This window comes from Xylocopa sonorina, chromosome 17 (assembly GCF_050948175.1).
Source record: "Xylocopa sonorina isolate GNS202 chromosome 17, iyXylSono1_principal, whole genome shotgun sequence".
In the NCBI taxonomy this organism is placed as follows: domain Eukaryota; kingdom Metazoa; phylum Arthropoda; class Insecta; order Hymenoptera; family Apidae; genus Xylocopa; species Xylocopa sonorina.
In genome coordinates, this window is record NC_135209.1 from 3,280,872 (window position 1) to 3,295,695 (window position 14,824).

Consider the following 14,824-nt stretch of genomic DNA (forward strand, 5'->3'; position numbering starts at 1 on the left):
GAAAAATCCAGAAAAAAAACGTGCGAGAGACCTTTTTTGATACACTCGTCAGTAGAACAGAACGCGTGGACGCTGAAATAGTCCCGTTTGCTCCGCGAGAAACGCTAGAAACGATTCGTAGACGTGTGGCGTGTATATAGAAACGAGATCTCGCGTATTTTAACATAAAGACGTGGCGTTCGAGAGAGCTACGCTGTAGGAGAGTGTTCTTAGCGAAAAACAGATCGATAGGCGGGAATAGCCGATGCGCAGACACACACACGCTCGAGGACGTACTTCCAGGTTGCATTTCGAGACGATTTTACCGATACACCGATGAATATCGTGGGACGAGACCTTGTTAATCACACAACGACATTACCAAACGTTGGTTCGATGTATTGAATGTATTTATGTAATATGTGATGTAAAAGATGTTACTTGGACGACAGATTAAAAAGCATGTCGATTAGGAGGACGCCAGGGTATCTCCAGTTTTCAGGAACACCCCTTGACCTTACGTGACGTCGTACGATATCTCTTTGCTCGACTTTGCTCGATATCAGTTTTGTTTGATGATTAAATTCGACAGATTTTTACATTTACCATGTAAAAAGTGCAACGAGCACTCGACTTTGCTCGATATCAGTTTTGTTTGACGATTAAATTCGATAGATTTTTACATTCGCGATGTAAAAAGTGCAACGAGCACTCGACTTTGCTCGATATCAGTTTTGGTCGACGATTAAATTCGACAGATTTTTACATTTGCGATACAAGTGCAACGAGCTTGGAATTTATAGGAGAAAATCATTTCGACTTTGCTCGATATCAGTTTTGTTTGACGATTAAATTCGACAGATTTTTACATCGTGCGATACAAATGCAACGAGCTTGGAATTTATAGAAGGTAATCATGTCGACTTTGCTCGATATCAGTTTTGTTCGACGATTAAATTCGACAGATTTTTACATTTACAATACAAGTGCAACAAGCTTGGATTTTGTCGAAGGAGTACCTTTTTCGAAAATGGTACGCGCCGTTTCACGGTCGAGATTTTCAGGAATTCGACGAAGAAAAAATCCCACTGTGGCACTAATCTCGAGTAACGAAATGGCCCCGTCTAATTGGTCCGCAGAGTCGTGTGCCAAGAAACGCGTGCGTCGATACACACGCAGCGAGACGCTCTCTCCTACAGAGGAGACAATACGTATTGGCCTGAAAACAACCGCGATATTATTTTCGTAGCTAAAATCCGAGGCGTACGGATGAGAAGTGCCGAAAATTGTCGTCGAGATCCTTCTGACCCGATATTTCAATCCCGCGAGACTAAACTATCGAGGAAACGGGCGAGAAATAAGTTTTCTTATTAATGCGAACGACTGAGAAGCTACCAACTAGATTTTTCTTCGATATTGTCATCTTTTGGGACCATTTTTTCCTATGTCACTCGCGATTTGGACACTCTGGACACTCAAATACTTTTCTTGCTGTTTATTGATTAATCAATGATACAACTCTCTCATTCAATCGTTCAATGCAACAGCCATTTCGAACGAAACGATTCAACTAGATTCTTCTTTGACACTAATCATCCTCTGGTGGCATTTTTTCTAATATAACTCGCGATTTCGACTCTCGAATACTTTTCTTGCTGTTTATTGATCAATCATAGATAAACTTCTCTCATTTAGTCGTTCGATTCAGCAGAAATTTCGATCAAAACGATTCAACTAGATTTTTCTTTGACTAATGATCCTCTGGTGCCATTTTTTCCAATGTAACTCACGGTTTGGTCACTCGAACACTTTTCTCGCTGTTCATGGATCAATCACTGATACATTTGGTTCTCATTTGTTTCGATTCTCGATCGAATCTCATTTGTTTCGATCTCGATTACACAGGGTGAACAAGGGATTAGCAATTCAGAACGGGACCAAAGTATCTGAAGAACTATTTGCACTTTTACGATCGTTTGTTTCGCGAGTTTGATGGGATCAATGGTATCGAACGGTCGAGTCAACGGCCTCAGCGGATTAATTATTTGTTTGTTAATCTACGAGGAAGATTATCGAGGCGCGAGCATCAGCCACCGGATGTCCAACGCGCGTTGCGTTTTCGCACGCCGCGAGCGATGAATCCGGCTCGCCTCGTCGAGATGAAACGAGCGAATCGTGTTAAAAAGCAGGAAGGAGCGACTGAAAACGGTTGCTGATCGCGTATCGATCGCAGTCGTGGGTCAAAAGACCGTGGCAATAAAATAAATAGGCGATTAACAAGGCTAATTATTATTGTACCGACCAGGCGGAGATTAAAATTCGATAAGCAATCGAGCGCGAAAACAAACGATACGATTAATCGGTCGAAATGCGTGAACGTGATCACGTAACACTGAGAACGATAAATTTATTTCGAGAAGTACTGAAGATTCTCTGCTTCAGAGAGGAAAAAGAAATTCTGAGAGAGAAGAGTAAAGTCAATGATTAACAAAAAAATCGATCACGTAATCATGTAACACACTGAGAATGATACATTTATTTCGAGAATTATCGAAGATTCTCTGCTTCAGAGAAAAAAAAGAAATTCTGAGAGAGTGATTGACAAAAAAATCAGCTGATTAAAGAAGAGCACGAGTATTTTGTAATCAACAACTGTTCCTAGAATGATAATCGTTCGGATGGTTAATGACGCACTGACGTCGCATCGAGACGCAATAAGGAAACAAGAAAACACAAATAAAACAAAAATAAAGTGGGCTGAGCCCCATTTTGGCGTGCGAGGATCGAGGCACGGTATTCTCGAAAAGCACGACGAATTTATTCGCATGCCAGCTCCATGAATCAGGCTACGCGAATTGCGAGTTCGGCTTTATTTGCGTAACGATATTTCCGGTCGTGTTTCGGCCGTGAACGGCTCGAAAGAATATTCTTCGATCCTTCTGGTTACGCGTCATCTCTCTCTCAACGATCTTCACTCATCCTCTGACACGTGGACCAACGATCATCCTTCATTCATTACTTTCACTGAATCCCAATTATCCCAGTCTCTTCTCAATTCCCGTAATATCCTTTTATATAATTAATATATCCTTTTATATAATATATTATAATATTATGCAATTGTTTTATTTTTATTATTATTTATGTAATTATTATATAATTATTAATTCTCAAATGCTATTTATATCAAACGAACAAATTAAAAAAAGGGAAGACCGCAAGAAAAAATTCAACTCCATGACCGTTTAATGGTCCTCAAACTTTTCGAACCACTGATATAATATTATATATAATATATAATTCCCAAAGACCCTTTATATGAACCAAACAAATTAAAAAAAAGGAAAAACTACAAGGAGCAAGAGCAACCAGATGTCTCGGAAGAGTTGATAAAAAAGAAAACCCAATGAAAATTTTTCTTCAACCCCACGACCATTTAATGATTCCCAAACTCTTCGAACCTCTGATATTATAATATTATATATCAACCAAACAAATTAAAAAAAATAAGAAACCACAAGAAAAAGCACCAACAAGAAGCCTCACAAGAGAAAATATAAAGAAAGGTCAATACAAAATTTTTCTTCAACCCCACGACCAATACATGGTCCCCAAACTCTTCGAACTTCTAATATTACAATTTTATATCAACCAAACAGTTTAAAAAAAGGAAAAACCACAAGAAAAAATATCAACAATCTTGAACAAGAAGCCTCAGAAGAGTCGATAGAAAAGAAAAACCAATAAAAATCTTTCTTCAAACCAATGATCATCCAATGGTCCCCAAACTCTTCGAACTTCTGATATTACAATTTTATATCAACCAAACAGTTTAAAAAAAGGAAAAACCACAAGAAAAAATATCAACGAAGCCTCAGAAGAGTCGATAGAGAAGAAAAACCAATAAAAATCTTTCTTCAACCCAATGGTCCCCAAACTCTTCGAACCTCTGATATCATAATATTATATATCAACCAAACAAATCAAAAAAAGGAAAAACCACAAGAAAAAATATCAACAATCTTCAACAAGAAGCCTCAGAAGAGTCGATAGAAAAGAAAAACCAATAAAAATTTTTGTTTCAACCCCACGACCATCCAACCCTTGGAATCCACACGAGAAGACTAAGAAGGTTGCACGATCGACAATGAACCTGACGAATCGCGATCGATCGGACGAAAATAAATGACGCGAGTGCGAGGCTCGTCGAGGCTCCAAGTTCAATGCTGAAACGAAAGCAAACAAGCCGCTCGCGTGGGCCAGGGTGGCCGCTCGCGGTCCTCTCTGGGCAGCCTCGTCCTGACCATCCCGGATCAACATCCGGCCTAGACTCTGGGCTCGACTAAAAATACCGATCGATAAGCGCGTAGACGCGGACGGGACGCGCGAGAAAGCGACGACGATCTCTTCGAATAAGAGCCTGGGACGTTCGACGGCGACAGGCTGCGATAAATCACGACGGTGGATCGACGGAGGCTCTGGCATCCGTCGTGGAAGCCGTGAGCGTCGCGACGCGCTGCCTCGACGATGCTATTTCGACGTGAAAATAGTGGGGCGTCCTCTCTATTTCGGTCGAACGAGCCAGGGCCGTTCAGTCTGCGGCCTGGCTTCCTCACTAGGAGGCCGTGGCTCCGTTTTACCCATTTTCCGTGGTGAATCTACAGAAAAAACGCTTCGAGAAGGTTGAAAAAAGCGTCTGGGAAGAGGAAGAACCGTCGAGAAGGACCTCGAGCGCGTCTAACCCTTTCAGCGAGCGTTCACACCGTGCGCAGAGGCCAATCCACGACCAACGCGGATGTGGTTGCTCCGTATCGAAAGGGGGACACACACTTGGTCCCACTTTGCGTATTGTATACTATATCAATCGGTGGTAGCGGTTATAATTAGACTGTGGTACCTTCTGTCGTAGAATCGGGTACGATGGCTCGCGTTCGTGGTATTTCTTTAGACCAGGGTGTATATAGGCGCGTCCTGGCCATTTAAAGGGTTAACTGGCTTCGGATGGCTCAATCGCTGGTGAGAGACGCGGTCAGAATGTTCAGAGAGAGTCGAGAGAAGGTGGAATAGTATCGCGAGCGGTGCTGCGAACAGTTCGTGAACGTTCGAGGGTTTTTCGAGGGTTTTTCGAGGAGAAGGATACCTCGAGGCGAAGATGTTGTGGTCAGAGCCAGACGAGGAGGAAGAGGCGCTACTCTGCAGCCCTGCGCTGATGGCCAGGAGGGCCTCAGAGTCGTGGATCGTCGCGCCTCCCGTCGAGGTATGAACTCGAGGCGACGGAGAATAAGGGAAAACGAGGATAAAATGTTTCGAGTTCCACGCGGATGGCCAGATGAACGTTTGGACCAGTGTTTTCTTAGGTCGTAACGCGAAGTTACGGATGAACTTGACCTGCTTCCGTTTGGTCCCTTGATGTCTGTTTAGAATAGCAGCAGCTGGTTCTATGTATACACACGATGGTAGAAACGTGAGAATCCTAAAGAATTGAAGATGAATGTTTCGAATCTTGCGTATAACCGAATGTTTACATTTAAATTTGATTTTGAGGGAGGATCGTAGGATTAGAATGTACCATTGGGACCATTTTGTGGAAGATCGAAAGGCACCAGCTGGTTCTATGTATATACACGATGGTAGAACCGTGAGAATCTTGAAGAATTGAAGATAAATGTTTCAAATCTCGCGTATAACCGAACGTTTACATCTAAATTTGATTTTGAGGGAGGGTCGTAGAATTAGAATGTAGCATTAGGACCATTTTGTGGAGGATCGAAAGGCACCAGCTGTTACAGATCCTACTCGAATCGTGTAAATAGATAAGAGACAATTCTCCACGGGTGCAAGAGTGAAAATCGTATAACCGAATGTTTATATTTGAATTTGATTTTGAGCAAGGATGGCGAAAATTAGAATGTACGAGGACCATTTAGTGGAAGATCGAAAGACATCAGCTGCTATAGATCCCACTCGAATCGTGTAAATAGATAAGAGACGATCGTCCACGGGTGCAAATCGTTCGATAAACCGAGAATCTTGCGTAGAACCGAACGTTTACGTTTGAATTTGATTTTGAGCAAGAGTCACAGAATTAGAATGTACCATTAGGGCCATTTTGTGGAAGATCGAAAGACATCAGCTGCTGTAGATCCTCCTCGAATCGTGTAAATAGATAAGAGACGATCGTCCACGAGTGCGAGGGTGCAAATCGTTCGATAAACCGAGGTTAATACCGCAGAGGGTGGAGCAGAGTCGAGGGAGTCGCGAAGAAACGTGCGCCAAGAATAAAAGTCGAGCTTTCTCTGATACCTCGCGGCGTTATCGGTGCAATTGGCAGTGTGTATCGAAGAACAGCCTCTAAACCTCGACAGAGAGTCCCAATGACCCGCGACGCTCGATACCACGAGCGAAATTAGAATTATTGGTGTTGATCAAGCTAATTAAACGGTATCGGAGAAAGCTATCGCTCGAGGGGGGCGCCTGGGCTAATTTTACGCTTAACGAAAGGCGGAAAATTTTATCGTAACTTCGCGTTCCTCGATACTAACGTTCACAAGTCTGTCTTCGAGCTTGCAAGCTGCGAATCTCGCGAGTTCGTGGCAGATTTCGATCGTTTGAGATTCTTCTCGTTCGTTGCGTCAGACGAATGGTAACCGTGACGAAAACTCGAACTACGATGCATCGATAAACGAAGAACAAGATAAACGCATTTTATCAGTTTCCTGTAGACGAGATAAAAAACGCTCGCGACGAAGGTCAACGATTTAACCCGGATTAGAATTCCTGGCCTTTGCGTCGGTTATTACGTACGATTACGAGCGAGGCTGCACGTTTTGGAACTGGTCCAAGGATTCCTTGTCTTTCGCCCTGCGCGTCGTCGTCCCGTTTTCTTCGCTTCTTCAAATTCTGCCGCTAATGAACATGTAAACGTCCCAGCGGATCGACGCGACGCGCCAAAAGACGGGGACAAAAGTCGAGACGGGCCTCTGGCCGCTCGCACGGTGGCCTTCGAATTATTCTAATCGACGAACCTCGAAATGAATCATTATCATCAATTTATAACGCAGACGGAACAATAAACTCCTCCGTTTGTTTGTTTTTGTTTTCTCGTGCACCTCGACAACGAATGACGACGCGAAATCTGATTAATCATCGATGCGACAATTACTAATGCCATTGCGATGCTCGAGCGCGACAATGAAAGTCGATAATTGCTCGTGAGTCAGCGATAATGATCGTTCGTCGAATTCCTGACCGAGTTTCGAGGGCAAAGGGCCTCTTGTCGGTCCCCATGCCTCTTCACGCGATCTACACGAGCTTAAATAGGAAATAAGGCTTTCTGTATGATCGATCGACTGCGAACAGCCAACGAAATCCTCTTTGTGCCTCATTCGTTCTATTCGTGCAGGCGATGCCCGCGGCGGCGGTCTCCCTTCAGCGAAAGAAATCGCTGCCGGATGTGGCGCAACCTATTCAGTTGACAGCAACTGCACCGCTGTCCAGGGAGGAAGTCAGCGTCCTGAGCAGTATGAGGAGAGAGGAGATCCGCAGGCAGATCGACGAGAGCGAGAGGCTCAGGGCGAATCCTCTGCTGTACTTGGTCAGTCCTCAGGTTAAAGTGAGTATGCCAAGCGGTATCGTTTTGTCGATCAGAAGAGCAATCTAATTTTCTAGAGCTACTGTTCTTTAACAGATTTCAATTAAATTTCTAATCTTCAACTTAAAGACGAAGCGCGTTCTCTTTCAGTCATTTTTCACGATTTTTTTCACGATTTTCACGGAGGCTTTCTTCAAAGTACTATCGTTTCGTCATTGAGAAGGTTAATCTAATATTCTAGCGCTAAATTTTTGGAAAGATTTCAATCAAATTCCTAATTTTTAATTCTAATTTTCTAGAGCTACTGTTTTTTAACAGATTTCAATTAAATTTCTAATCTTCAACTTTAAAGACGGAGCGCGTTCTCTTTCAGTCATTTTTCACGATTTTTTTCACGATTTTCACGGAGGCTTTCTTCAAAGTACTATCGTTTCGTCATTGAGAAGGTTAATTTTCTAATTTTCCAGCGCTAAATTTTTGGAAAGATTTCAATCAAATTTCTAATTTTTAATTCTAACAACAGAGCGTGATTTCTTTTAGTCGCTTTCTCTACAATTTTCATGGAAACTTTTTCCAAAGTACTACAGTTTCGTCATTGAGAAGGTTAATATGATTTTCAAGTGCTATCATTTTTGAGAAGATTTCAATTAAAATTCTAATCTCGAATTCTGAAGACAGAGCGCATTTTTTTTACAATTTTTATGGTGGCTTTCTCCAAAGTACTATCGTTTTGTCAATGAGAAGAGTAATCTAATTTCCAAACGCTACCATTTTTGAGAAGATTTCGATAAAATTCCCAATTCCCAATTTCGAATTCTAAAGACAGAGCACGTTTTCTTTCAGTCGTTTTCTCTACAATTTTCATAGAGGCTTTCTCCAAAGTACTATCGTTTCGTCATTGAGAAGACCAATATAATTTCCAAACGCTACAATTTTTGAAAAGATTTCAATCAAATCCCCAATCTCGAATTCTAAAAACAGAACGCGTGTTTCCTCCCAATTTTTCTACAATTCTCACGTGAACAGACGTTCGTCTCATCGCGAGCCGCGAGATTCACGCAAAATGCAAACCGTTTCGCAGTTATTAGACACAAGACGCGTGGCTAATTAATAAGACCAGTAAACGCATTTAAACGAGGCGTTGTCCGATAATACCCTCGTAAGCGATTCGCGTCGCACATTAAACGCGAGTGTCAAAGCATTAATTAAGCCATCGTCCCACCGTCTTCCCCGTCGCTGCGAAATTTCAACGCTCGCGGATTTTTCGATTGCCTCGGGTCAGACAACTGACGCAACGCTCGAAGCCATTGACGAACGCGTACCCGGAAGTGGAGTGTAGTTGGCGCGAAAAGGGACGACGCTGAGGAATCGCGGACCGCGTGGCGCGTAGAATTTAGACGCACCGGATGCGACGACCTTGACGAAAAACGAAAAGGGGGAGGCAAACTCACGCTCGAATCGACGACGCAGAAACGATCGGCTCTTATCGAGCGATTGCGAAAGTAGGTCGCACGGGTATCGATGCGCGATTATGAACGTTCAATTAAATCAGCCGCTTTAAATGTGAGGTCTCCGCGGTGCACGCATTGAATTGCAATTGTCCAGCGCACGGCTGTGTCACACTTTTTTCGCGCTTTTTGCGACGATCGTTACGCGCCGCTATAACGTTATCGATGATCTCTAACCCCCCCTGAGATTGACAGTCGCACTGGATCGGGAAAGCGATTCTGTAGAAATTCGGAAAAAATTCGGAGACGAAGTTCAAATGCGCAAGAGTATACTCGATATTAGAAATAATTGATGTCTCGATTAATTTTCATCTTTTTAAAAATTATACTTTGTTGAACTAGTTCGTCAAACTTTTTACTTCGCAGAAAATCACTTATTTTTACTAAATGTAGTATGGTATACTTGATAGCAATTTTAGGCGAAGGAACAAGTTCCATTTTTGAGCAAATTGAAAAAATATATTGGAGTTAAATCACCCCCTTCAAATCTGTTTTACGTACGACGAAATTAATAATCGCAACGAAAATGTATTTTCATCTTTCATAGACAAAAGAACAAGTACCATTTCTAAGCAAATTGAAGAGACATATTAGAGTTAAATCCCCTTCTTTAAATCTGTTTTACATACGACAAAATTAACAATGGCAACGAAAATGTATTTTCATCTTTCATAGAAAAAAGAACGAGTACCATTTTTAAGCAAATTAAAAAGATACATTAGAGTTAAATCACCTCCTTCAAATCTCTCATTTTACGTACGACGAAATTAACAGTGGCAATGAAAATGTATTTCTATTCGCGTTACGTGAAAACGATCACGTCCGACAAATCGAGCGTATCATTAATCATAAAATCGTATCGCCATGCGGCGAGGCGAAATTGTTCTGCTCTCACGTTTGCATATTTCAGTGGAACCCAGGGTTCACTATGTTACATCGTTTACGCGAGAGTAACATTATTATGCATCATGAATCTTTTATTAAGGCTTGGATAATTTATTCAAGCCTGGTCGCTCTGTACATTCCACCTGAACGTTCGCGTAGAAAAAGTGCACAACGTTGCACGTTCTACGATCTATTCTAAATTGGCTTCGTCTGTCGACGAATCGCGTCAGGTCTTTTCCAACATCCATTGCTTCTAATTAAAATCGACAAATTCTACGTTCCAGAACTACACGATCGTAATTTCTAAAAATACTTTCGATGGACCAAAAGCGTCGTTGTATTTCTTTAAAAAAATTTCTAGACGAACATCGTATCAGCGTTGACAGACAATTCGTTCCATCGGACAGTTCCATTGCTCTATTTCTGAACGAAACACTCGTTTGGTCGAGTTTCAAGCCCACACATCTTCGTTGTTTTCAGTGAAAAATTTGGCAAATAAAAATTGGCACTGTCATTCACCAGTCTCATTGAACAGCACACGTGTCCACTGTTTTTTCATAATCTGCGCTGCATTTTCACCTTCAGAGTAGTAGCGCAACGGTAATAAGTCGAACGCGCGTTCCACGCTCGTCAATTCCGACACCACACGAGCAATCTCCATACTTTTACTTTCAAACGAGCCGTTAAAATCGTTGTACTCGGCCATTACATTAATTCCTGCATCCGTTTGCGTACCTACTTAAATATCGCAACGCAAACATTGCGTTTCTCAGCAACGCAACGTTCCATCAGTCTACCCAACGCATTGCGCAGACAGTCTTCCTCGCATTTCTCGAGGTTAGCCCGCGACTAATAAACGCACGAAGGTTAATCGACGTGCGAACGCATTAAATAGCAATAAACGAGCATAAAAAGACCCCAAGATTAAACCAGGTATCTGATACGACAATTTCGAAACGTTGCAGGACTGGTTCTCCCAGCAACAGCTGGTAATGCTGGTGCTGTTCATCAACATATCCTTAGCCCTGATGTTCTTCAAGCTGTTGACGTAGCAGCCAGCCGACGATTGGGTTCACGGGCTCGTGGTGGACGTGACCTGAGACCTGGGGCGAGTCGCGACGCCCTGTGTCGTCACAGGATACCAGGATTCAAACGATAAACCGGGGCGCCCTCTGGGCGAACGGAGAAGACCACGGAAACGAACAAAAAACCGCTGAAAACGGCTTTCGAGCGATCGAACTCGGTCTCGCGGCGATCAAGGTTGACGAGGACGGGTGCCTCGACGAGGATGCCCGCTTGGAAGGACGACGATGGGGCCTGGACCGAGGAGAGAATTGTTTTCGAGCGTCTTCGCGCGTCTCCTCGCGGAGACTCGCGACACGAGAAAGGACAATGGCAAAAAAAAAAAAAAATGGGCGAATCGCAGTCGAGAACGTTCTGGGATCCTTCCTTGAGAACGCGGACGCGAGGTCTGTCTGGAAGGACTTCCGGTGGCGGCTCGAGGGGAACCAAAACGATCGATGGAAACGGAGAGAAGGCTCGTTTTTTTCTCTTTTTTTTTTTCTTCTCAGACAGTGCACTCGCCACGCACTGGCGCTTGTATCATACCTATTTTTACACCGGATATTTTAATAATAATAATATTAATATTTGTAAAAGGGGGCTGGTCGTGTCCCCTGGTGAACGAGGAAACGACTCACGCTCTGTACACGGTGCGCGCACACGAATCTCTCGACAGTTCTCCTGTTCTTTCCCGACGATCGACTTGAACGCGGATGAGAAACGGGACACCTTTTATACACGAGGCTATAGAGCAGCTAGAGTAGCGTGAATAAACGAGCAAATGAAGTTTTTCTTTGTCCAGGGAGATTCTCGCGAGAGGAAGAGGGATATTTTTCGAGGAAATTCTAGCCACTCGATCGCTAGGGATTGTCTTTCGATCTAGATTTCAGGAGAAAGGGTGGACGAAGGGTGGAAGCGGAGGGTGGTTGGATGGCACGAGGGTGTTAAAGAGTTTCTATACAATTGTTACGATTTCTACGAATTTCAGAGGCGAACGGAGTCGAGCGTTGTTGTACGGTTCACGTTACGGTGTATTCATGTGTTATCGAAGTGTGTCCATGTAAATTGTATGGGTGTTATGTGGATATCGATATAATTGAAATTGTGAGCGCGCTGATCCTCAGACGGACCGTCGCGCTCGTTACGATGATCTTTTTTCGTGTAGCCTTGCCTTCCACGTGAAACATTGTACATAAAAAAAAAAACACTTTTTCTCCGATTTTTATATACACGCTCGGATGTTGTCGCGCGTCGTCGCGAGCGACGACGCTGCGAGACGTTTTTATTCCTCGATCGAGGATCGCACAAGGAGAGGATATTGTTCAGATATCGACTTCAACGATGAAACATTGTTTATCTCTCTGGTTCGCTAGCGTAATTGTGTCTCGTCTGAAGAACGAAAAAAAGATTAGAGAGAAAGAAAAAAGGAGAAGAAAGATCAGAATGATATATCGAACGAGAGAGAGGGGGAGACGAATAAAATTTAATGTATCGATAGAGAAATAAATAAAGTTTACCCTTGTTATCGCGAGTCGCGTGAGAATCGAACGGGATTTATTTGCGATCGGAGAGTGCTTTCGATAAGCGAGTCTCTTTCTTGGGTGACGTTTGTATTTGAACAACTGCTCGAAGAGTCGCGAGACAATTTTACGGTTAACACAGTATTTAGGATAAATTAATCGAGAACGCGCGAGCATCATCGTTGGCTCGCGACGTTCGTTGAATTAACGAGATTTTTACGAGGAGCATCGCGTGTATCAATTTTTTGGTCCGCCTCCCCGCCCGTCGAGGGTGGGAGACGTCTTTGATAAGCGAATAAAGAAAACAGAGAAACGAAGAAATTGTCTTTTCGCACGACGCGCGCGATCGCGCGTCGGTTCTTTGATGCACTGACACGGAGGTCGAGCTGGAGAACTCGATGGCGCGCGTCACGGTCGAGGATCGACCTCCCAGCGCCTCGAGCGATCGCATTTTTCTAGCCTCAGGCGTAGCTTGTAATAATCTAGGTGAATTTGTACATAAAAAAACCGAGGATGAGCGTTGTAGACAGCGATTGCGTCACGATAATTGATATTGTCTAGAATTCTGTCAGGCACCTTCGACGCGTTGCACGCGCGAAGCCAGCTGAGAAACCGTTTCGAAGCTATTTTTCCAGAGGAAGAAAAAAAAGACTCGCTATTTTCATCCTACGCTAACGAATATACACATATATATATATAAAAATATATATATTTTCCTCTTTGTACCTCTACGAGTTAGTAACTTCACGTGCCATCTACTTGTTTGACGAACGATTAGGATGAAAATAGGGACAAGAGACGTGCAAATCGAAGTTAAAACGATGCTCGCAAGGTAATCTCGACTGTAGCGACGGAAGAATCGTTTCTTTGGCAAGGTAAATCGACTCGTGACGCCACGAGAGATTCGATTCGAAACGTGGAAACGAGTTCGATGGAACCTGACCGTCTCAGAAGGAACGAGTAACGAGATTATCTGTGAATTATGAACGGATCAAAGATGTTTTTTGTTACGAAGATCGTTCGTATGAATAATTCAAAGCTATTGTATCGCGACTACTCGTCGCTGGAACATATACTGTATATATATATATATATATACACCGCAACTGTATACATATATACGACTAATTAAATCGTCGAGAGCAGCTCTAAAATTTGATAAACGAAAGATGAAGAGAGAGATGAGTATGCGTGTGTGTGTGTACGTATGTTCGTAGAAGAGAGAGAGAGAAAGAGGAAAATGAGAGCGACTACTTGGTCGTGGAGAGAGGAGGCGGATATATTATTTGTAAGAGACGAATCTAATCTATGCGCGTTGACCATTTAATCATTTTTGCGTCGCAAAGGCCATATCACGAATCAAACGCGAAATTTCCAATATGCAATAGAGTGTAATTAGTGTTGTATATCGTAACGCGTGGATAAATAACGATGAAATCTGTCCCCGTTAAATCGCTACGTGTTCACGAGGAACGAGAGGAAGAAAGTTATCTACGAGAACCGATCATATGTATATTTTACTTGTTATCTCTTGACTATTATCACCAGTTAGCGTATCTCGTTATTACTGTATATTATTATTACTATCATTATTATTATTATTACTATTATCGCTATTATTAATTATTGTCATTAATTATTATGATTACTGCTATCACTATCACCATTCTATATCGAGAGAACGAGAGAGAGAGAGAGAGAGAGAGTGAAAGAGAGAGAGAGAGAGAGACACGGCTACGTTAAAGCAGAAATAAAGAATAAAAAAAAAAGAATAAAACGTGATACGAGCCACGGGCGTGAAAGGGATTTTGGTAAGTACGCGATTTCAAAAGAGAGAAAGAGAAAGAAGGAAACCAACTCAAGGGCCCACTGTCACATTGTTGATTTGCGAGAAAGCAGTGATTCAATAAACTTGTATCATAACGGATTTCAGAGATTTGTATGCTTACTATTGCGCGTCGTTAGACGAGCGCTGAGTGAATTTCCAACGCAAATTGCGAGGAAGAGGATAAAAAGAGTTTCGAGGAGTCGATCATTTTTAGCAAACCTCGAACGCGAGAGCTAGCGTTAATTGTAAAGACAGTTGTGGCGAATGAGAAATATCAGCGTATTATTCGCTATCCCGTTTGCATCCCCTTCTTCCTGGTCTCGCGTTTCCGGTTGCTCGCGAAGCAACGCCAGACCAGCGAATAATTAAGCCGCGATTAAGCTGCGCGGTTCGTACGCGTTGCTCGTCCCATAAATTGTATTCAGATTCGAAGCACGCCATTCGCGATGTT

General features: G+C 42.8%; 1 protein-coding gene across 2 annotated transcripts in view; it reads left to right on the plus strand.

The window, feature by feature from the left end:
- Positions 1-12,506, plus strand: part of LOC143431330 (uncharacterized) — a 57,662-nt gene extending 45,156 nt beyond the window's left edge. The window contains exons 1-3 of one of the 2 annotated variants that reach the window (XM_076907977.1): positions 5,047-5,236; positions 7,382-7,591; positions 10,929-11,204. In XM_076907977.1, coding sequence (XP_076764092.1) covers positions 5,132-5,236; positions 7,382-7,591; positions 10,929-11,015 — 402 coding nt within the window. In that variant the 5' untranslated portion in view covers positions 5,047-5,131 and the 3' untranslated portion in view covers positions 11,016-11,204. Of the gene's footprint in view, positions 1-5,046; positions 5,237-7,381; positions 7,592-10,928 lie in introns of those variants that run through there. The other variant, XM_076907976.1, reaches the window with a different exon arrangement.
- Positions 12,507-14,824: the final 2,318 nt, after the last annotated feature.